General features: G+C 36.2%; 1 protein-coding gene across 11 annotated transcripts in view; it reads left to right on the top strand.

Annotated features, from left to right (window-relative positions):
- Mctp1 (multiple C2 and transmembrane domain containing 1) overlaps positions 1 to 25,339 on the top strand; it is a 346,766-nt gene that overhangs the window by 16,160 nt on the left and 305,267 nt on the right. For 9 of the 11 annotated variants that reach the window (XM_048331275.1, XM_048331276.1, XM_048331272.1 and 6 more), the window contains exon 1: positions 6,564 to 6,771. The exons of the other annotated variants lie outside the window; for them this stretch is intronic. In XM_048331275.1, the coding sequence (XP_048187232.1) occupies positions 6,715 to 6,771 (57 nt within the window). In that variant the 5' untranslated portion in view covers positions 6,564 to 6,714. Of the gene's footprint in view, positions 1 to 6,563; positions 6,772 to 25,339 lie in introns of those variants that run through there. 11 annotated transcript variants of the gene reach the window in all.

The raw sequence follows: 25,339 nt of genomic DNA, 5'->3' as shown, positions 1-25,339 counted from the left end.
ATGGTGATATGGTGGCACATGACTAAAATCCCAGATACACAGAGGTAAAATAATAAAAAAAAATTGAGGCTGGTTCCAAGCAAAAACCATGAGGCCTTATCTGAAAAAAATATATAAAGGGAAAAGGCCCGGAGGTTGTGGCTTATGTGGTAAAACACTTGCCCTAGTGCCATGACAAAACATTCCAAATGTATGAAAGGGAAGAGTAAACAACCCACTAGTGGAAAAGCGAATCATAATATAAAATGTTCAATTTTAGTTCTGAAAATGGAAATCTAAATTAATACATTATAGGCTGTAACAATGTCCATACAATATCCAGATCCTTGATATTTCACCATCTACAATATCAATAATATAGAAAGTGTTTGTATTAATCTGACTCAAGAATTCTCATACAATAATGGCTGAATTGCAAATCTGTATTTGGATGAAGTTTGGCAATAACAAGAGAAGATGAGGTTGCTATATCCTAGAACCGCACACCACACCTCCTGTAAGTAAGTGTGCATCTTTAGAGAAGTACTTGTACATGTATAAGAATTAGAGCAGTTAGTAGAAATGAATTGGAAATAGTTTAAATGTCCAGTAATAGAAGAAAGGATGTATAAATTGGAACATTACATGGAAGTTAAAAATAATAAATTATGTAGAACTGTGTTTAAATCTCCAGAATAAAAAGGAAAGCCAACTTAATGGCTCTATCCAAGGTGATATCATAAAATCGAAGCTATGCAAATAAATATCTTACTTAGAAATAAACATATCCACTGAAAGTATAAACAATAAGTATGGGAATGACAAATGCTAAGCCAGGAGATTTTTTTTCCCCTTTGGAGAGAGAGGGGAAAGAATAGGAGACGCAGGGACATACGTGGGCTTCAAACTGAGGTGTTTTTTTATTCTTCCAGAAAATCTAAACCAAGTTTGGTATAATTTAAGATTTTAAGCGGAAAAAGGGAAATGTTGATAGACTATGTAGACAGTTTAAGCTACTGAAATAAATAGGTTTTAAGAATAAAACAGAAATATTTGTGTCAGTTGGTCAACTGTAACAATTGAGTTCTTGTCATCTGTATTAAAAACTGAATCATCCTTGACTCTTGCCTCAGAATATAGAATATATAGCTTAGCTATGTGATTTAAAGAAGAGAATGCCATAGAAATCTTGGGGGTGCCAAAGAATGAAATATTATGAGTATATCTAAGATACTGTACCCAATGGCTGGTATTTAGAGTTAATTAGGAAAGCAATTGTAATAAATTCATAACTATAAACTTTTCAATGAGCTGTTCATAAATAAATGTCCTAATTCCAACTTAAGAAAAACTAATATAGTTCATACTAGTATGAACTATAGTTGACTCAAGTCATAGTTAAATAAATAAATCCAAGCTTTCTTTTATGAAGTCAGAAAAAGAGACCAAGGGTAAAACAAAGACCTTGGCCTATGTTAGAAGGTACACTGATGATTCTAATATACCTTGCCTTCTGTGGCTGTTTTTGTCTCTCCTTAAATTTCTTTATTTGGAATAGCCTTAAGTCAGACTGGAAAATGAGAGAAAACTTAAACCGGGTAACAATAAAGAATGGATGGGCCAGAGAAGAGCATTTTCATTTTTGTTACATTTGAAAAACATAACAAGGTAGTTCAATTTAAGTGAGTATAATGTAGAAAATGTGGAAGTGTAAAATAGCAAATAAGTTTTAAAGTATCATTTTCTTTTCAAATTACCAAATGAATATATTAATTCATTTTTATTTTCTAATATTTATGAAATAGATAACAAATGGGTTGAATTAATTGACTCTCTATCACCCCCTAATCTCCTCCTTCACACCTTGATTCTCTAACTTTACCACCATCCACAATTGATATGTTTCCCACCACCCTCAGCCTCTGTTCTGTAACTTTGCACATGAACCTCAAATCTGGGGTGATATATGTTTTAACAGACTATTCATTCCATTAAACACATTTTAGGGGGCTTTGCATGTCAGTATGTATGGATAGCCTGATGCTTTAGACTTTTTTTTTCTTGCCAGCCCGGGGGCTTGAACTCAGGGCCTGGGCACTGTCCTGGAGCTTCTTTTTGCTCAAGACTAGCGCTCTACCACTTGAGCCACGGCACCGGTTGCAGCTTTTTCCGTTTATGTGGTACTGAGGAATGGAACCCAGGCTTCATGTCTGCTAGCACTCTCCCACTAAGCCACATTCCCAGCCCAGTTTTTTTTTCAATTTTTTTCTTTATTACTATTTAATGGTACAAAGAAGTTGCCATTTAACAAAGGAGTTTATAACTACATTATATTTTAATCAATATTACCTCTAAGGGGTTTCAATTCAGCATGTTGGTGTATAAGTATGATTCATCTTGATCAGTTTCTATTCTTTTCGTCAGTGGCTTTTAAAAATTGCTCTATAGTATTCCTTAGTATGGCTAATCCGTTATTTAACCTATTATCCAAGGCTCATTGAGAATTTTCCAGTTTTTCACTATTACAAACAATTCTGCAGTGAATATTTGAAGATATCCATTTCTGTAGTAGCTGAATGTGTGGCAGAATCTGGGCATAACAGTACTGTCATCACAAATCTATCTCTCATGCCCTTGGCTTTTCTCTTGATTGGCTTCATTTTCAAGCAACATTATCTCACATGGTGGTAAGTGTGACAGTCAGCAATTCCAGGACTACATTCTAATGTTAACTTATTTCGCAGTGTCAGTAAAGGCGGATAAGTTGGCTTGTACTGAACTCCTTCGGAGCCCACACTCATCTTTGACTCTGCTCTTCGTAGCTCAGTGGGTAATATACTTGACTTTTATGTTTATGTTTCTGTGAGTAGGGTAGAAATACACATTCTAATAGAATCTAGGTTAGTGTCATAGGGTCCAAGTGTCCTAAGTATCTTGTAAGGTGTTGCTAATGAAACAAGTCTGTTGTTATGTATAATATTTCAGAAAGGAATGAGACATGTTGTAGACTGACTCAGATCCTTACGCCTGCAAGGCACTTGAGCCTTAGTTACTTTGAGGGTAGTGTCTCATGATTTTTTTTTCTCAGTGGTGTCAAACTGAGATCTTCTCAGCTATGGTCTCCTGCATAATTGAGCCCACAGTGTGTGCCATCACTTCGGATTATTGATTGAAATAGAAACCCCTATTTTCTTTCTCTGTTCAACTCAAACAATGGTCTTCCTAATCTTCCATCTGTCAACATAGCTGAGATGACCAGGTATAAAATACCGCAAGCCTGGCCAGTACCAATCTTAACAGGAAACAAAATTTCAATTCACTAAAGCCTTGTGCAATATTCTTTCTGAATATTCAGTAATGTGATAAAAACTTTGCTCGGTATTTTCCATGTGCCAAACCATAGCAGAGCCTATATATTTTATTTGTTTATTCAATCATGTTTATTAAATTCTGCTGTATGCTGGTCACCATCAGTGGCTAGAGATAAAAATATTGAAAGCAACAAGATTTCTTGCCCCAGGTTTCTTATTTTATTCATAGTATATATAAACAAGCAAGTGAAGAAAGTAGAATATTCCAGACTGTATTGTATTACAAAGGAAATGAATGAAGTCATCAACTAGAAAGAAATTACGGAAGGCTGTTTTAGGAAAGGTGGTCAGGGAAAATTTTCCTGACAGAACATTTAAATTATAACCCAAGGAATGAGAAGGAATCATACACTTTATAGCTATGTTATACAGTACAGAGACCAATAGCCCCTGGTGGCTACTAAGCAGATGAATATAACTGTTTTCTATGGACTGTAAAATGTACATCAATCTCCAAGACTAGTATAAAGGTGATAAGCAATTTCATTAATCATATTTGTGTCAATTACATTTTAAAGTTATACTTTATGTACTCTTGGGTAAACACTAGTAAAATTAATTTTTGTGTTTCTTCTTTTTTTGTTGTTGTTGCTAAGCAAAGTTCTCCCAAGTAGCCCAGGTTAATTTTGAACTCATGATCTTCAGCTTCCTGAAGGTGAAATTCAGGAGTCAGCTTTCTGAGTGATGGAATTATATCCACCATGGCACTATTTCTTTTTGTTTTGTTGTTGTGTTTTAGTTTTCCTTTAAATTATGTTTATTTTTTAAAATGTTAATTTTATTGTCAAGGTGACGTACAGAGGGGTTACAGTTACATATGTAAGATAGTGAGTACACATTTTTGTCAAACTTGTTACCCCTTCCCTCATTTTTCTCCCACTGCGTGCCCCACCAAGTTGCACAGTTCATTTCTAACATACTGTTTCGTGAGTATTACTGTTTCATTGGTTTGCCCTTTGTCTTTCGTCTCACCATTTGGATGTTCCCCTTCCTTTCCCTATCTCAGATAAATGTGTATACAATACCCAGGGTACCAGAATCAGATACAGTGATGGCAGGAGATAAACAATAGGAAAAAATGAAGAAAAAAGAAATCACATTACTAGTATATTAGAAACAACAGCAATAAAGAAAAACCTCTTGTTTCTGTATCTTGTAGTTCATTTCACCTTCCATCATCTTATATGGCCATATGTACATAGGTTTTGAGCTATTGTGATCCTCTGCTAGGACTATCCTACACATATACTAATTATTACAAATGTGGGAAACCTAAGTACTTGTACAAAGAGATTGTCATTTAATAAAGAAGTTTGTGAATATAATGCATCTTAACCAATGCTATACCTTTCAACATTTTTACATATCCTCTCCAAGCCCCCTTCCCTCACACTTCTTAATTTTTTAGGATATATATTGAAGTATTGATTGCACTCTTCCTCTCTTCTCCTCTTCATTTGTCTACCTCTCTCCTCTTGACCCCATCCCACCTCTTTCAAGTACCAGCTTCTTGGTGTTTATTTTGTTGAACTTTGACTCTGCCTTTCTAAGAAATTACACTATTTGAGTTCTGCCTCAAGTATTTCAAGTACTATATTTGTACATTCTTGCATACCATTAACTTATTTACTTGTAAGTTTGAAAGCTAAATCTAGCTTCCCACATGTGAGGGGAAACATGTAACCTTTGTCTCTTTTACTTCACTTAACATAATTTTTCCCAACACTTTGCATTTTTTTTTTTTTACAAATGATACAGTCATTTTTAAAAAATGTTTTGTTGGTGGGGCTTGAACTCAGGGCCTAGGCATTGTCCCTGAGTTTTTTCCCTCAAGGTTAGTGCTCTACTAATTTGAGCCACAGCTCTACTTCTTGTTTTCAGGTGGTTAATTGGAAATAAGAGTCTCAGAGACTTTGCTGCCAGGGATGGATTCAAACTGCCATCCTCAGTTATCAGCCCGCTGAGTAGCTAGGATTACCGGTGTGAGCCATCAGCACTGAGCTTCAGATGATGAAAATTCTATTGTGTATACATAGCCCATTTGCTTGGTGCTTTCATCCATTGAGGGGCATCTGGACAGATTCTGTACCTTGACTATGGTGAATAGTGCTACAGTGAACATGGGTGTGCTGGAAGCTTTAGTGTATCTTCATTTGTAATCTTTTGTATAAACGCCCAGGAGTGGAATTGTTAGATCATTGAGTAATTCTATCTTTAGCTTTTTGAGGAGCATCCACACTGCTTTCTAGTTGTTTTTTTAATGTGACTTCTAAAATTTTTAAGATTACATGTGTGGATCACCTTAATATTTCTATTTAATAGCTCTGCTTTATCAGCCCATTTGTTATTATGAGTATGTGTTTTTAGATCCCTTTTTATTTAGTATGGTGGTAGTAATTGAATTATTCAGTTGTATACTATGTAGACTTTTAGATCTGTCTATAATATTTATAAGTTGTCCAAATATAATAATTCATTAAATGATTATGCTTAATACAGCTCAGAGTTAAGTGCTAATGGGTGAGAGAAAAAGCACAGAAAACTGCCACATTTACTAGAGGAGTTGTGTTATTAGTCATGTTCCCTTAGAAATCTTTACAGAACAGATAAAGGAAGAATCAGAGTTGGAGAGGTAGGCAGAGCACAGAGCAAGCATCACAAGGTAATGACAGCGTAGGACAGCATTTCTGTGGGGAGAAAAAGATACCAGCAAGTCCCTGAGATCTATTTCTGTTCTTTGTTTACTGAAGATTTGGTGTTGCATAGAATTGCCACTCTTGCATGTTAAAATAGTTTTATTCTACACATTGTGCACTTGAGAGTGTTATTATTGACTTAGTGTGCCTCTTTTATGTCTTTTAGGTATTGTTAAGTTTATGCACATGTCAGAGAATTAAATTAGTCCATTGCAGAGATCCAGCAGAATAGTTTTCTTGTTCAGTGTTATTATTCTTGCTTCTAATTGTGACATGCACTGTGGGAAAGAAGTTGTCTAAAAATATATGTTTGATTGTAAAGGTAATTTACAAAAATTAGTTCATGAACATTTTAGAACCCCAACTATGATATTTGTTATGTAATCTGCATTAACAGTTTTGTGAGGGGAAACTCTACTCCGACTGTTTGAGAGTTGAGTCATATCCTGAGAATCTGAAGCAATGGTATAGTATTTAAACATCACGGCTTCCTCTTATTTTCATTCGAAGTCACTGCAGTTCAGAGCAGCAAGTGCTCTCTGCAAAGAGGCTGTTGCTCTCTCTTGGAGGGAATAGACTCTCTCGCCGGTATTCAGTGAAGAAAGCCAAGTGTGGATATGCAGTTCTCTTACTGGACTGGAAGATGTTTTGCTCATTTCTAAACAGCTATGCTAGATAGCTACAAATTGAGAAGTGTCTGCAGTTTGCCATTTGTTTCTGATAAGGTAGGTACCAGATTTGAGTTTACTCACTGGCTTGTGGCAGCATTAGGTAAATGTGGCAGTTTCAATACATGATTGTTTCTCAAAAATGCCTTTTCAAAGGGTATTGAATGTGGCATTTGAGAATCTAATGAATGTACAATATACCTGTGAGATACTTGCTTCAATAAACCAAAATTTCTTTCATAGTTGTTACTGAAAAAAATATTGCCTGATAAATGGAAACATGGTTATATCTTTCTACTAGTTTAGTTTTTCTTAATGATTAAGTAGTAACTGTGCTCTTATTTTTTTTCTGCTCTTTTGTTTTATTCATTTTGCTACTGTGTGATCTCAGTGAAAGGTGACATATACTTCAGGTTCAGAAAATTTTATTTGAGTTTTATTCTAGCTAATTTTATTTCCCAAGCTGTACTTTTCCACTGAGATAAACATGATCTTAGCAATTAAAAAGTTAAAAATAAAAAATGTAGAAAATCTCTTGCCCTGTCGTATTTGGATTGTTGCTTAGGTGGGGGGGGGGGGGAGGCACCGTATTTATAAACTTCTGATTGATCTGTTTGTTTTTAAAATGTGCTTGTTTTAAAATGTATTTAACACTGCCTACTTTCTCAGTTGCTGTTAGAGACAGTCATATACAGATTGTGTGCATAAAGAAATCTGGAAAGAAAGTAAATGAGAGCTTTTATTTTTCAGATTTTTTAGGCAGAATATTGAAATGTTGAGGGAGGGGGAAAACAGGAATGCTATTCTGGCTTTTTACTGAATTAAAGAAATAATATAAAATCAAAGTTAAAAGGAAGTCTTGTTTCATATAATTTTGGATGCTCATATTAAGGCCCTCAAATTTATTTGAGGTAATAAGAGAATAAGTTGATTGTTAGAGGTATAGCTTTGAATTTACAAGATATTAATGCATTAAGATGTTAAAATGTACCCAATAGCAACTGAAGTTATGAATCTTCTTAACTGACTCACTGTCATGCTTAGGAATGTTCCATTTCTTATAAAATTATATCTGCTATCAAATTGCTAGATTTTAATTAAGACATAGCAGTTAATTTTTATTAGATATGCTTTCAATGATAAAACATCTTAGCAAAGGCTAACAATTAATGAACTGACAGATTTTCCTCTTCTTTGGTGGATAAATTAAAATTATTTCAAGACCCAGGCATATTTGAAAGCAGCCTTTCATATTGGAGAAGTTAGCTCCCAGGAAAATGACTTAGTTCTGTGAGAGCATTTGGGACTGCCAGTAAAATCATATGTGTCTCCAAAGGGTATGATACAAGCTCTCATATACAATGCACTACTGCATAGTTATGCGCTATACTCCGCTTTTTTGTTTGGTCAAAGAGGAAGCTATTCTAGTTCACCAAATATTCTACTGGAGAATTTATCCTCATGCTATTTGAATATGGCTACAGACTTTACTAAATAAAATGAATAGAATAGGATAGAATAGAATAGAATAGAATAGAGCAGAACAGAATAGACCCACATCAAGATGAAAGTGTGTCTTCCTGTTCTTGGCATTGTTTCTGGGGCTTCATTATGGATATCATGGCCATCAAACTATTACCATGAATGGCACCTGCAACTGATAAAATGTTATCAAACCAAGTTGTTACAATGTGCCCTGCCTCAAATATGAGCTTAATTATTTAAGACATTGTAGAGTCCACTGGTGGTTTTCTGGTGAGACTACTTAGCATTTTGTTACTTCTTCCTTCCTCCTGCCTTCTTTTCCTGCCTCTTTGAACTTGCAGAGAAGTGTTGATAATGGTGGGAAAGAGAAGAGAAGATGGAGAAGGAAAATGAGCACAAATAATATTACCTGTTTCGTTTTACACATCAGGATGTTTTGATGAAGAAGTCAGAAAGATTTAATTGCTAGCATGAGTTTAATCTAAAATCTATCTAAGGATATAATTGCTAACACAAGGCAGATGTAGATTTTGGTGATCAGGGAATCCTTCAACCTCTGAGATAAAAATTTATTGGAAACTTGGTAGTGACAGATATTTCAGACCTTACCCACCCCACAGGATTGTTGCAAGATGAAATAAAGTTACATCTGATATGTCAGATGTGATTTTATTTTAAATATTTATTATAATATTTTAGAATATTAGACATGTTATTGAGGAATTGCTTTTGTTTTTTCCTTAAGTCAGTTGTTGAGAAACATTAGAGATACTCAGAATTACACTCATGATTCACTTTATTTTACTTAACTTAGGAAATTAACTTATCTTTTTCTTTCTCTGTAAATTGCTATTTTTTTTCAATGTCTAATTTACATGAAAATCCTTTGCAATAAGTTTCAGATACTTAAGAAAATAACTTTATTTAACCCTAGTGAATCTTCATATTTCAAATAGCTCAAGGGAACTCATTCTGAACAAGAAAATATTTACTGAGTTGCAATTAATGTTATTTTCAAGTTAAAATCAATATTTGCTTTATCTCATCTAGGAAGTACATCATCAGAAACACCACATTTTTTTTTCAATTACTGTTCCATTAATGAGGACTTAAAGAGGCGATAATGAAGAACCACAACATAGAAAGAAATTTTATTGTATTGTTATTTTGACTCCTGAAAACTAAGCCTTAACTTTTAGATCCTGTCATCTCCAGTGACTCCTACTGGATATCAGAACAAATCAATTGTGAAGCTTAAATGAGACAGGTTTTGCAACTTGGTTATCATTATCACTGAGTAAAACATTTGCAATTGTACATTGGATAGGAATTTATCTCAAATTTAATTTCCCAAAGAAGTGTTAAAGAAGGCTAAGGTTTATAGGTCCATGAAAATTAAGAAAAAAGCTTATTTTCATTCAGCGATTATCTGAGTAAAGACTTAAACTTTAGTCTTTTCTGCTTGACTAGCTAACTAGAAAATAAGCAGAAAACTGGTAGCTTTTCATATAGTATTCTTGAGGTGTCTTTCAAAAAACAACATTTCCAGATGCTAATAAACATGTGCATAAGAAGCCATGTTCTTTTAAGTATTTTACAGAAGACATATTACCTCATTTGTAGATTTCATGGGCTTAGAATATTCTGCTTGTTCTAGTTCAATAAAGCATAGTTTGTAGAATGGATACCAAAATATATCATATGCTTTTTTTTTTTTTTTTACAATTTCTTAGGTATTGCTACAATAGAAAAAGTATTCAAGTCTAGGGGTATTGCTACAATAGAAAAAGTATTCAAGTCTACAGTCTGAGAAAGTAAACATTCTTAATATATAGGACAACACTTTTAGCTTTTAAAGTTTTAGATGGTAAGGCAGATTGTTTTGAGACACATGTTGAAAGTCAAGAGCAAAAAAGAAATCCCAATATAAGGAAACAATTTTTAAACAATCCATGAACTTCTAACCATTTCTGTTATAATTGACCTGTATGTTTCATATTTGTAGAACTCTACTCATTTGAAGGACAACAAGAGGAAGATCATTTTTCATAATTATAGAATTCATGTTATATATCTTACTAAACCAGTGGACACATAGAACTAAAATGAAAATTTTGTTGTAAACTCAGAGTATAGGGTATTAATAAAATCTATTTCTCATTCCAGACAATTCAAAATTTTTCACTATTTCTTTTAATAAGAAAATGTAGTCTGGGAACAATATATGCTATCTTCATATCCTGTGCTAAAACTTACAGCTTCTAGAGATAAGTAAAATCTGTTCATTCTAAGAAATCTAACAATAATTCTAATGAACTTCACATTTTCGATGATTCCATGAACTATAGAAATGAATCTGTTACATAAGAATTAGGAGATAAAGGAAGATGAGATAAATAGATGTGGATCAGATAACTGGTTTTTTTGCTTAATATTAAAGACAGTGAGATCGTATGTGTTCTACAGAATAAAACCCTTGGCTATAGGAGTTTGGGTAGAAATCAATATTTCTTTGTAATATCGAATCCCTCCCCTTACTTGCTAGGTGACAAAGTCCTTACTTCCTCCTGTTTTTTTTTTCCTGTTAAAACAGTGGAGGAAACACTTATTGCTGGATAAGAGCCATACATTCTGTAGGTGTAGGGCGAGACATTCTGTAGGTGTAGGGAAAATATTGATTGATCATCCTGTGAACATCAAGCTGTGTGAAGCACTTTGATTCCAGTAGAAGGATCCATCAATGTGCCTTTGTTATGAGTGCTGAAGTTTGTAATGAATACTTCTTTGGTAGAAGCTGAAATTTTAAAAATAAAAAAGTCTGGAGATGGTTGATCAAGTTTTAATTCCATCTTATTTTAGTAGAGAGTCCTAAATTAGTCATTCGGTCTCCTCTGGCCTGACTCATTCTACTTGGTGAAATGGGATTAGTAATATTTATCATGGCAATTTACAGCATACCCAAATATAATAGATCAAGTTCCAAGTCTGTTGCTCCATCAATGTTTTTCTCCAAAGTGAAAATAATAATGGTATCTACTACTTAACTCAAGCTGCAAATTTTACCAAATTGTAATAACCTGATACTCTTGGACCTTATTATTATTGTTGTCATTATTACTCCCTTTTTATAGATGAAGATTCTAAAGTGTAATGACAACAAGTGACTTATTTCTAACATCACACCAACAGTAGCAGGAAGACTAGTTTAATTAACATATGCAATCAGGATCTGAAGTGCAGATCCTTTACTTCACTCTATTTATGCTGCCTCCACTTGGATTCCCTTCATTTTAGAAAATGACTGGTACAAAGTTCTATAGAGAAGAAGAGAAAAATGAATGTTACTATATTTAATCATTGTGATAACTGCAGCAATCTTATTTTTTGCAAACCCCAAGCCCTTATAAACCACAAACATACTGAGGTAATTTGGGAATTCATAGAAGATGGGATGAGTATTAGTGAAAATATGTCTGGAATGAGCAAACATAGCTAAAAGTTTTTCTAGGGGATCACAGTCTGATGATGTAATAATAGGTATCTCAATTATGAGGGGGCAGAGGAGTGAGCAGAATTTTCTATACAGAGTATACCATCATCTGACAATGTTTCAAGAGAGAAGAATTCAGACAAAAATTATTTTAGTGAAAATGCATTTTGAATGAATAGTGTCATGGAAAAATATGTCTTTATTCAGCCTTGTTCATTGGTGGGGCAGGCAATACTGGGATTTGAATTCAGAGTTTCAGGCTTGTTTGGTTTTCTTGCTTGGCTTGCACTCTACCACTGAGCCACACCAAAAGCCCTGTTTTGTGCTTGTTTTGTTGGAGATGCAGTGTAGTGGACTTTTCGCCTCAGCTGGTTCAGGACCAGGGACCTCCAGAACTCAGTTTCCTAGAATCCAGGATATCAAGTAGGTTCAACTAGGTACACTTTGATCAGTATATTGCAGAGATTCCACAAGTTAGGAACCAAAATCTTGTTTAGTTTTTAAACATTCAGTATTTCTCATGTCTCACAAATAAGAAATTGTGTCACACTGCTGTGAAATCTTAATGCTAGCACAATGCCTAATGGCTAAAAGATCTTCAGTAAAACTTTCTGGCACATTGATTATCAGAATATCTGGATGGATGGATGGATGGATGGATGGATGGATGGATGGATGGATGGATGGGCAGAGATAAACTAGGGCAGCCCCAGATTTGCTCCAAGACATGCACTTAGCATAGGGTTGAGATCAGAATGTTTCTAAATATGTGACACAGGAGAATGATGCATGCTGTGTAACTGAGTTTACTGAAATTAATCTCCATGCTTCGTCATTTGATAGTTTTCAGTATGAAGTGGACATAGCTATAAGTCATTTCATCTCCTATGCCTTTCCTACTAGTTCATATTTTCTTGACTTCATATACAAACACACACTTATGTATGTGTATATATAATGTGTATATATACATATATATTTATGTATATATGCAGAGAGGCAGAGGATGAGATTGGATAATAAAATTTATAGTCAAAATTAAATTAGAATATCAGAAATTAATACCAATTATCAAAATTTGATTATTTCATAATTTGCTGTAAAATACAGAGGAAACAGTCAAGGCAGAATATCATAAAATTAAAAATATTTTTAATACTTCTAATATGGAAAAATATATTACTTCCATTCCGAGAATGGAAGATTTTTTAATTAATTAATTTATTGTCAAAGTGATGCACAGAGGGGTTACAGTTTCATATTTAAGGCCATGAGTACATTTCTTATCAAACTTGTTACCTCCTCCCTCATTTTCCCCCCTCTCCCCCTCCCCAGTTCCCTCCCCCCGTTAGTTGTACAGTTGGTTTATAGTATATTGTTTTCTAAATATTGCTGTTGTATTGGTTTGCCTTTTACCCCCCATCTCTCCATTTTGACGTTGTCCTTCCCTTCCCTAGTTATGATAAACATATGTACAATATCCAGGCTACCAAAATCTGTTACAGTGACATCAGAGGCAAATCCATGGAGAAGAAAGACAAAAGAATAAGTCATAATTTCACATTGTATGCTGAAAATAAGAACAATGATAAAACACTTATTTCCATAACTTGGGGTTCATTTCACTTAGCATCATCTTATATGTTCATATGTACATAGCCATTGAGCTGTTGTGATCTCCTGCTAGGACTATCCTAAACATGTATTAATTATTGCCAATGAGAAAAATTATAGAGTCCATGCTTCTTTGGTCTGGCTCACTTCACTTAGTATGATTTTTTTTTCCAAGTTCTTCCATTTCCTTACGAATGGGGCAGTGGAAGATTTTTTTTACTGCAAAATTCCTTCAGAGTAGTCAAACTCAGACATCTGGGAATCAGAATTTATTTGGCATAAGTCAGTTGTGAGCTATTTTCCAAAATGAGGATGATGACTAATGGCCTGAGTTAAATTCTGTATGTCTCAGAAAAAAATATTAACAGTGTTATTGTTTTAAGTCTTCCAAGAGGTAGGGAAATTCCTGAGCAAGCACAACTAAACAGTGTCAAACATATCCAAGTTTTAGACAATGGAAATAACTCTATTGGGGAAATTGTACATTTGGCCTTGAACCAAACAGCCATCATAAACTAAAAGGAAAAAAAAAAAGGAAAATCACTCCAATCGGCAAAGAATCACTGGAGGATTTTCTATACAAAAATATTCTAACTGTTGTATGTAAATACTTTGTGTTGCTGGAAATACATTTCATTTCTATGGATCATTGTTTCTAGGAATGGTTTCCCTATCTTAGAAATAGTATGTCCACGTCAAAATTAGTGAAAGCATTTTCCTGATTGACAGAAGACCTAGATTCTATGTAACTATGGTCAACGATTTTGTTTCAACAGCCTTTAATGAAGGACTCATCCTCTTCTGCCCATATTCTCCAATTATTTTGTTAGAACCTTTTTATCTTTCTCTCTTTTAACTTAATGGATGTTGTTGATGGTAAAAATCAATATATTTATTTCTGTGTTTATTCTTCTGGAAAATTTTTGGTAAGCATAAAATTTGAGAAATTGTTGTGCTTTGTAGGAAAGAATGAATAAATGTCTTGTGGCAAATGTGTACTTTAAACATGCAAACAGTTACAATGAATTGTTAACAGACATAAAAAGACTCTCTTGGCATAATTCCTATTTAAAGTAAATAATAATTTACACAGTACATGAATGCTCAAGTTTTGAAGATATACTACAGTTCCAAAGAGATCTAGATTACCACAAAGAAGTCTAGACACTCTTGAGAGAAAATATTAAGACAGGGCTGGGGATATGGCCTAGTGGCAAGAGAGCTTGCCCTCGTATACATGAGGCCCTGGGTTCGATTCCCCAGCACCACATATACAGAAAATGGCCAGAAGTGGCGCTGTGGCTCAAGTGGCAGAGTGCTAGCCTTGAGCAAAAGGAAGCCAGGGACAGTGCTCAGGCCCTGAGTCCAAGGCCCAGGACGGCCAAAAAAAAAAAAAAATATTAAGACAGTTACTGTTTCAAGTTCCAAGGGAAAGTAACAGAAATAATTGCCCAATAAAAAAACCATGATCTAACACAAGTAAATAGGGTAAAAATATATCCACATTTCAGGTAATGGAAATAAGTCCATTAGGAAAATAGACTTGTTCCTATGTCATATTATGGTGGCTGATGCTTTACAATGGAGGGTTGCCATTGAGAGTGGAATTCTCACCTAGATTGTGTGTGTGTGTGCGTGTGTGTGTGTGTGTGCATAGACATATCTTTGTGTACATACATATATGTTTTTCCTTTTTTTTTTTTTTTGCCAGTCCTGGTGCTTGGAGACTCAGGCCTGAGCACTGTCCCTGGCTTCTTTTTGCTCAAGGCTAACACTCTACCACTTGAGCCAGAGCGCCGCTTCTGACTTTTTCTGTGTATGCAGTACTGAAGAATCAAACCCAGGGCTTCATGCTTGCTAGGCAAGCACTTTACCCGCTAAGCCACATTCCCAGCCCCATACATATATGTTTATATGAGTATGTGCGTGTATATGTATGTGTGTATTTCTTATAGGAATAATTAAAAACTACATTCATTGCATGAATAGTTTTCTCAGTATACTCTATTATTTTTGTTAGTTTTCATGAAACTTATTACATATTATTTTAATTAAAACTATATAAACAAAAAGTAAGAAGAGAGTTAACTAAAAACTAACCACCAGTTTTATTTTAAAAGTTTAATTCAGTAAGTCAATGTAGTCCAAAGTATTGGATCATTGGTAAAAATTTCTTAGTCTTTTCCTTGATCCAAATAATTTATAACTCATATTCACAAATTTTTGGAATAAAGTGGTGTTTTAGAGATTAATTAGATCTACTTTCTAATTTTGCAAATGAAAAATATTCTGCAACAGGAAAATTAAATGACTGGTCCAAGGTTGTAGAGCCAGGTTCCGATAGAGTAGAGCTGAGCTTAGGGGTCCTGACAAGCACCTCTATAATCTTTTTAGTATGCCACTAAGAAATGCCATTATTTGATTTAGTATGCAAATGGTACACTGGAGTTTTTGCTTCTTATATGTTAATTTATACAAGACCTTATTTCCTTTGAGCCAATAAATATTTTTTGCCTTTTTCTGAGATAAGGGAGAACTTACTTCAATTATAGATTCTATGTAGATTAGTTTTCTCATATTTGGAAGTTTGCCTTTTTAATTGTTTACATTTGGCACTATACAAGTACTGAGAATCAAAAAGATGGGCTCAGGAAGCTGTGATCTGAGGATCATGGTTCAAAGCCAGCCCAGATAGGAAAGTCCATGAGACTCTTATCTCCAATAAACTATTCAGAAAAGGCCAGAAGTAGCACTGTGGCTCAAGTGGTAGAGTGCTGGCCTTGAGCACAAAGAGGCCCAGGGACAGAGCCCAGGCCCTTAGTTAAGCCCCATGACCAGCAAAAAACAAAAACAAAAATGAAACAACAACAACAAAAGAGATGGGTTCATATTTAGCTACTTCTGTACATCTAAGACTGTTTATACTTTTCTACCTCTTCCAGCTTTCCTTATCTTAAAAATGAATGCATATTCAAACTGGTAGAAAGCTTCATTAAGGCAATTACTGTGTTAGTAAAAATCAAGATATACCTAGTCTAATCATTTAACCAAGTGAGTACCAACCATAATTGATTAATGCCCTATGGTAATGAATAAACTCTACTTTTGATGTCAAAGTAGCAGGAACTTACCTGTTGCCACACTGTTGTCTCTCTTGGTGGCTTTTTCAGGTGTTAGGTGGCCACACCCAGGCAGCAGCACTTCAAAGACTATGGTCCTCTATAACTTTGGAAGGACAATGCTAAGGCGTGGATCTTCCTCTGATAGGACAGTGATCCTTCTACTGTACAGTGCAGCACGTTTACCTAGAACCTTGTTTAAACTTCATGTCCTCACACTGGTGCCTGAGAGATTCTGATTCATTAGGTCATAGGCAGAGTTAAATAACGTAAATTTTCAGAAAAGCACCCAGATGATTCCAAAGGACATTCTAAATTGAGATCAGTCTGTTATCCCAGTGACATATCTAGCATGCTCCTAGTATATGGTACTGTCATATTCACCCTCAATTTGGGGAAACTTTTAGAGTATGAGCATGCCTATTTGAAAAGACATGGCTGAACATCTCCATAGAATTCAGAGGACTGAGTTCTACATCACAGGATGGGTGCTATGATCCGCTCCTTTCCTACTCAGGTTGAAGAGGCTTGCGTGGTGAAGGAGGCAGTGGGTGAGTAGCTTCCATATGACTGAGTCTTTGCAGCTCTGAGCCAAAAGCTTCTAGCCAGATCTCATCATCAAAGGGAGGCATGAGTGTGGATGAAGAGAAAATTAATCAGTGAAGTAGGATTTTGATGCAAGCTGTAGCTTTGGCAAGTTGCTCCTACATGAGAATGGTTCCTCTGCTTTTCAAGGCTAAGAATAACAATCAACTCTACAAAGGAGGAGGTTAAACTGTACAAAGTAAATTGGGTAGTGAGAGAAAGCCCTAGGAATGGCGAGGGGGTCACAGGATAGTGCTATGAACTTCAACAAAATAGCAATGCCTATTTGCAAGAGATGTGGACAGGGCTTGCAAAAGAGTCTTTCTGGATATATAATGACAATAGACAATAAGGAAGTTTCTAGTTTCGTAGCAAATGACCTGGATTTATAATGACTCAAAATGACCTGGAAAGATAAATAATAGCTAGAACTTCCTTAGCATGGATGAGAAGCATAAGTTCAATCACCAGTGCTGCCAAAAACTACTCCTCCAATCCAGACCTACCACATATTATGTGACTCTAACACTATCATTTGACATTTCTGGGCTTTGGATTTCTCTTAAACTGATCATTAAACTACCTGCTTTGGAATGATCAAAAATAGGTCTGGATGAAGAGGATAATGTAGACCTCTTGTGCTACCAGTACCAACATACAGTCGCGTTACACATTATTGTGATCCAGGCATACATTAATCTAGTGCTATATTGTACCATCAATTCATATGAGACAGTCTTTGGCAAAAATTGGAAAAGCTTGTATTACTTGGGGTAAATTTGACAATAATGTGATTTATTGGTATCTTGGCATCAAGCTCTTCTTTATATTTTCTCTGTTTCTGTAATTTGTTTTCTTCTGTGTTTATCCAGCTAAGGGTAGGACTGTACAACTGACAGTAGGCATCTTAATCCTGATTTTACTGGAACACAGGTGTACCTTGCTGAATTCTGTTCCAGATATGGGGAATAAGGTCCAGAAACAAAGCCACATACATTTAGTATCCATGTGCTAACCAGTCCACCAGCCACCACACACATGTAAACACGCAGGTATGTGCACACACATCTGACACGTGCCATCACAGGAAAACTAATGAATAATCCCCTCATAGAGTCTCTGAGACATTTAATAGTTATTAAGCCTGTGTACCAGTTAAATTTTGTTTATTCTGAAGGAATACTGACTTTTCTCCTTGATCTAATGAAATTTCTCTAGCAGTGTTCCAATATGGGACCTCTGACAAAGAGCATGAACAGGATTCCTTCCACGTGTACATGTTTACACCTAGGCTGTTTTCTTGGAGGGTCAGCAAAAACATAAAGTGTATAGCTCCCCTCCGTTATGTGAGTGCCAGAATTTTATTTTTAAAAATCTAGTCATTGTTAAATTTTCTTTAAGAAAATCTCACTTATATGATTATGGATGTCATTCTATTAGAAATATTAGTCTGTGCAGAGACATGCTTTCAAGGAGTGAAATTTACCTTAAAGGGTGTCTGATTATCTGATTGGCTCAGCACATTTCCTCTCTGTACATTCCAGGATGTGAAAATATCCTTTGAGAGTCTTTGTGCTAGAAATTGTGGAACTACAGTAGGAGGGACAAAATGGATATAATGTATGCTAACAAAGAACTCTAATCACATTCATTAATAGCCAAATTATAAGCTACACTGAGCATCAGATAAAGTAGAAGATAATGTATAATATAATTTGGGAAGTTAATTTAGATTATAGGGTCAGAGAAGTACTTTCTGAAATAGTCATTGTTAAAGCAGAAACCAGAAGTGTGCAGAGCTAGTATTTTTGTGTTCATTGAAGTTTTGTGAGGATTAGAGGAAATGTATGTAATATATGCAACACTGTATCTGACATCCACAAAAATTATCCAGGAAATTCAGATCCAGTCTCTCTTCTAAGTAATTAATACGAAGCCAGCCTAGCTCTGTGTATGGGCTCTTGCCAGCCATGGACATAGTATGCTATAAATGCACTTCAGGTTAGCCTACAGCCATTGAAGTTAACATTCTCTCAGTGTGCTCTGTGTATGAATTTCTGTTCAGCTCTGCTTTGTTCAACATAAGGCAGTTACCAGGGCTTGGGGAGGTGGTGGCAGTGTTTGGATTAGTATCAGGTCATACTGGCCTTGAGGAAATACAAGGAGGCCATCATGCAGAATGAGCTTAAAATGAACATGGCTTGGAATTGTCAGAAAAGAGAGAGTAATTGCAAAAATAAAATACACTAGTTCTGTGTGTATCAGGAGGTTTTGAGCTCCTTTACGACACCTCCAAATGTGAATTGCAGCTTTGGAAGCCCTCTACTAAAGGAATAAACCACGGGAGGCTGGAGCAGGTGTTGACACGCAGAGTTCCCCGTGGATTGGTGGTGCAATGACAAGACCACTCGGGCACCTGCTTTCCCGGCTCATTCCTCCAAGGATGAGAGGCAACCAGGGCTCGGGCAGCACAGCTGCAGAAGGCCCTGTGGCTGCATCACAAGGGCCTTTCATGAGCCTTATGTCAGGCAGGTAGGTAAGAAGTAGAGCAGTAGATCACCGGATAGCACTTTGATATGGGTGATAGAAATGGCATTTTCTGCCATGGAGAGAAGGCTCTCTTTCCTGTCGTTTTGAGGCTTATAGTTTCCAGGCTGCTGACAGCTCTTAAGAGAAAGGATTGGTTCTTTGTTTTTCTGTCTGAAGAAACCCTGACAGTGAGGAGGCAAAAAGCAAAAATCTCACACAAGAACATCCTTGGAGAATTGGTACCTTTGTTGTTCCTGAAACCTTTCTATTTTCAAATGCATGCATACATATTAGAGTTTGCCCCTGCAGGTATGTCACCAAAACGTAGCATATTTCTGTATTTCTTTAAATGTTAAAACTCTAGGGGCTGGGGATATGGCCTAGTGGCAAGAGTGCCTGCCTCGGATACACGAGGCCCTAGGTTCGATTCCCCAGCACCACATATACAGAAAACGGCCAGAAGCGGCGCTGTGGCTCAAGCGGCAGAGTGCTAGCCTTGAGCAGGAAGAAGCCAGGGACAGTGCTCAGGCCCTGAGTCCAAGGCCCAGGACTGGCAAAAAAAAAAAAAAAAAAAAAAAAAAAAAAAAAACTCTGTCTAAAATATTGCTGTTCTCTCGAAGGATGGGTTGGAGAAGAAAGATGTTTGTAAGCATTGTCTGTATTGTGTTTAACCTGATCCGTGTGGTTTCTGTCACAGAAAATACCTCGCTCTCACCACCTGCCACCAAGCCAGTGAAAATCACAGTCAGCAAAGTTGGGTGTGCACAAAAATGCTTACAGTTTTTGGACTTTCAAAGTTCTTTTGTGATAAGTTTCTGGTATTACTGCTTTCATTCGCTGACCTAGGAATCATTTGCCAGTGGTCCTTTATTCTACTATTATATACAGTCACTTTTTCCTTTTTGAGCTGAGAAAGTGATGAGAAAAGTAGGGCACATTTGATAGAAAATAGGTGACAGTACAAAAGGCAAGCACATTTTTGGCTGTCAAAATTAGCAATGAAAATTAAGATTGAGAACATCTGTTTCAATTATGTATGGAGTACAGGCTGTTCTGTTGTTTCACAGTCCCTGTCTGAGAAAAGAGGAAGAAAAAGATACCTGCTAGTTTCTCCCAGTCTTCCCCTGGAGCTAAGTCTAATTTCCTTGTATGTAGGAAAAGCTGTAACTGATACTAAATAGTGTTCTATATGTAAGCCATTTAGAATTCCTTTTCTAAACCCCACATTGTGAAATTGGAGAAGACAGACTAAATGCAGCTGACAAAAATGTCAAAATAGAAAGGACTGCAAAGTATGTTAGCTTGGTGTTTAATTAGGCATAGCAGCTTGACTCTTCAACCTAGTCGTGGAACCATAGTATGGTTTGCATCACTAATGCATCTGACTATGAAAAAGCTGCAGGAAACAGCAAAACAAGCAAGGTTGAAAATAAATTCAGGCCAGTCAGGCAGCCAGAGATTTGATCTATTTACCAAGTCCCTGAGTGCTAGACACTATAGAGAAATTAATCCATCGCATTGCAAGGCCTTTTACATCTGCTGTCTCCATTAAAGATGTTGATATATTAGAACTAGGCTCTTCTGTTGTGTTGTTTAAAAAGAAAAAGAAAAGAAACAAAAGGAAAGCAGAAGCAACCACAACTATGCTTACAAAAGCTGAGTTGCCTAACAACAGTTCTAAAAACAGTTTATTATGTTTAATATGATCAGTGAGACTTCTGCCAAGCAAGCCCTCAGCAGTAGTCAGCAGTTAGCAATGCATAAAAATGCTTACATTGTTTGTTTTCCTTTTCCAAAACTGTGCTCAAATTCTTATTTTCATTGCCCCCTGGAATGAAATTAAATTTGTATTTCCCTTTCTGTTACATTGTCATTCTATTTTACATTCTCTCTCTCATACACACAAACGTCAAATCCATTTTCTCTACTGAATATTTCTTAGAAGTTTATGGAAGATATTATCTCCAATTTTTGAGAAAATTCAGGCAAATATGCCTCTGTTTTATTCTTTATTTTATATTTCTCTGTACTTAATATTAATAGGAGCCAGGTGCCTTACACCTGTAATCCTAGATACTCAGTTTAGATCTGAGTATGCGAGTTCAAAGCCAGTCTGGGCAGGAAAGTCTGTGAGACTCTTATCTCCAATTAACCACCAGTGGTGCTCACAAGTGGCAGAATATTAGCCTTGAGCAACAATTGCTCAGGGACATTGTGCAGACCCTGAGTTGAAGCCTCAGTAGAAGCACGTGCACGTGTGTGCATGCACGTGCAAAGACACACGCACACACAAAATTAATGGGATAACCATCATTCCACTGGAGTAAAATAAAAATTGTCTGCTTTTCCGTATCAAAAATGAAAAAAAAATGCTGGCCACAGGAGCACACAGTTATAATCCCAGCAGCTCAGGCTGAAGCAGGGGGATTTTTTTAAACACAGGAGTTTGGGGCCAGCCTGGGCAGCATAGCAAGCCCCCATTGTTTACAAAAAGAAAAATCTGTTGTAAGATAAATTGACAGTTCTAATTGATTTTTAAAACTATAAGGAAATAATTGGGGCTGGGGATATAGCCTAGTGGCAAGAGTGCCTGCCTCGGATACACGAGGCCCTAGCTTCGATTCCCCAGCACCACATATACAGAAAACGGCCAGAAGCGGCGCTGTGGCTCAAGTGGCAGAGTGCTAGCCTTGAGCGGGAAGAAGCCAGGGACAGTGCTCAGGCCCTGAGTCCAAGGCCCAGGACTGGCCAAAAAAAAAAAAAAAAAAAGAAATAATTGAAGTTTCTTTTAACAAAATGTACATTTTAAATATGTTGAAGTATATAAATAGAATTTATAACCCAGTAGTAAATATATGTTACTTTATTTCTGCATAATATTTTCAGCAAGTTATTTGATATATATAAACCCTTTTGGATTTACGGTAATCAGTGAATGCAGTCAAATTTTTCTTTCTAAATTTTACATTTCCTTTCCATCACGATCCATAGAAAATTCTTGAATTGATATGATAGGAGAAGGCATCCTGTCTTTTTCTCAATTCCAATGAGAAAGCTTTCAGTGTTTTAGCCCTTAAAATTTGATTTTGTTTAGCACATTGAGTTCTCTTGATACTATGACTCAGTTTTTCTCCGCTGATTAAAGAATTAAAGGACAGGAAGTGTTTAAAACACAGCGGGTTAGTTTGAAAGCTAAAACATAGCAACATGAAATCCTGTTTCATGCAAGGAGGGAGTCCCAGGGGTCTATAGTCTTGTTCGCTGGGTCAATGTGTAGAGTCCACTATTCTCCTGTTAACGATGTGTGCTTGGTTTGATTGGTTAACGGGTGGACATACTGAGAGTTTTGTGATTGGTTCCCCCCATAGGAACAGAAAAGACTCCTGATTGGATGGAGGCTAGGGGGACTTATGCTGGAGTCTCAGGAGAACAAAATGGATCTATCTTGCTGCAATTCCTCCCAACCGTGATAGAGCTGGCCTTACCCACCATCTTCTATCCCTAACTAGCAAAGGTGTGTGTGTGTGTGCATGTGCATGCACACATGCGCTGTAGTCTTGGAGCTTGAACTGAGGGTCTGGGCTTGGTCCCTGAGCTTCTTTTTGCTCAAGGCTAGCACTCTACCACTTGAGCCAAGGCTCTACTTCCAGATTTTTTTTAGCAGTTTATGGAGATGAAAGTCTCATAGGCTTTCCTGCCTGGGCTGGCTTTGAACCATAGTGCTCAGAACTCAGCCTCCTATGTAAGATTACAGGTATAATCCACCAGTGCTGGGGACTATCGTGCTATTTTTTAAATTAATGAATACCGAATTTTATCAAATGCTTTCCCTATATCTTCTGAGACTTTTCACATAAAATTTGCCTTCAATCTACTAATTAGAGAATTCTACTTGTTAATGTTTTGATAAAAACCTTCCTTCTAATTTATGGGATAAAACTATATTGGCTGTAACTTTTAAATTTTTTATCTTTAGTTGTACAAAGGAGTTGCCATTTAATAAAGCAGTTTATGTAATTGATGAATACAGTGCCACTTTCTCATAACATACATTGCTGGTGTGTGTGTGTGTGTGTGTGTGTGTGTGTGTGTGTGTGATCTCAGCCAATATATTTTCCTTTCATATTACTCTTTCAAATTATATACTAAATTATTGTCCTCAATTAATGAGTAGAAACTATTATTTCATATTCTGGAATAATTTTTATAATTTTGAAGAAAAATTCTTAGATGGAGAAATTTTTTAATGGTGCTGGGGATACGGCCTAGTGGCAAGAGTGCTTGCCTCATATACATGAGGCCCTGGGTTCAGTTCCCCAGCACCACATATATAGAAAATGGCCAGAAGTGGTGCTGTGGCTCAAGTGGCAGAGTGCTTGCCTTGAGCAAAAAAGAAGCCAGGGACAGTGCTCAGGCCCTGAGTCCAAGCCCCAGGACTGGCCAAAAAAAAAAAAAAAGAAATTTTTTTAACTATGAATAACATTTCTTTCAGTAATGTTCAAGACTCTTGCATGACTCTTAAATTAGTTTTGATATATTATTTCAGATATATATCCTTTCATAAAAATTTACCAATTGTTTTCCTTTTTGAGGAAATGTAGAAACACTCACTAAACTTTTTAGCAAAAAGGTAGACTAATATTCAGGAATGTTGTATAAAGTGAATTGGACCAGGATTGAATATTTAACTTTATTGACCAGCTATTGGAATGGCAGCTGTTTGAATCATTATTGAAATGATCATAGTCAGCTAAATCCATTAAGAAAATGTCTATTGATTATGTCTATTGATTGCTGCTTCCTGTTTTGAAGTTCAAAGTTGTGAACTACAAGCTTCGATAACTAATATAAGATTCATGGTTCTTCCTCAGAAAACACAGTGCAATGAAGGAAGAGGTAACAAGTTGGATAAGAAATGTATGCACTGCCTTATGTATGAAACCGTAGATCATTTTGACAATACAGAAATGAATACCTTTGGGGCTGGGAATATGGCCTAGTGGCAAGAGTGCTCGCCTCGTATACAGGAAGCCCTGCGTTCAATTCCCCAGCACCACATATATAGAAAACGGCCAGAAGTGGCGCTATGGCTCAAGTGGCAGAGTGCTAGCCTTGAGCGGGAAGAAGCCAGGAACGGTGCTCAGACCCTGAGTTCAAGGCCCAGGACTGGCAAAAAAAAAAGAAATGAATACATTTAAGAAAGGAAACACAGTACAGTGAGCCCATAAATAAACAGGCCTCAGAGTCAGAGGACATCAAGGCCCCACCCCGTACTCTTCCCTTGTAAGTATTTAACCTGAAGTACATTGGCCTCTCTGTGACTCAGTGTCCTCATGTGTCAAGCAGTGATGGCCATAAAACTGCCTGCTGGTGCTGTCGGGAATTTAAAAAGAGACAGTAGTGAATGCCAAGCTCTTAATATAGTGCTTCCCACAAAATAAGTATTCAATACAATTTAGTTATTAAAAACAACCTTGAAGACAGTATGTGACAGTTGGTTTGAAGTATATCGAATGTACATTTGAAGCATAAAGGCAAAGAGAATACTTTTACAAATATAACTTTGAAAACTTACCTTCATTCTTAAGAGCTCTCCTTTTTAGTTACTGTGTTTCTGATCTATTTAACATATATTTATTTACAGACAACATTCAATCAGACTGCTCTTGCTCCCTAACATTTTTTTTTTTTTCTGTTTGGTATCCAGATGGCCAGTGAAACTAACCCATCTTTCATGACCGGTCTTGTCCTTGTCATAGGACAATGGAGTTATCAGACAGAGAGGGCTAGCTAAAGCCCAGTG

The sequence above is a fragment of the Perognathus longimembris genome, chromosome 22, assembly GCF_023159225.1.
Source record: "Perognathus longimembris pacificus isolate PPM17 chromosome 22, ASM2315922v1, whole genome shotgun sequence".
Lineage (NCBI taxonomy): Eukaryota > Metazoa > Chordata > Mammalia > Rodentia > Heteromyidae > Perognathus > Perognathus longimembris.
The sequence above is the reverse complement of the archived record's forward strand: the minus strand, read 5'-3'. Positions and strand labels throughout refer to the sequence as shown.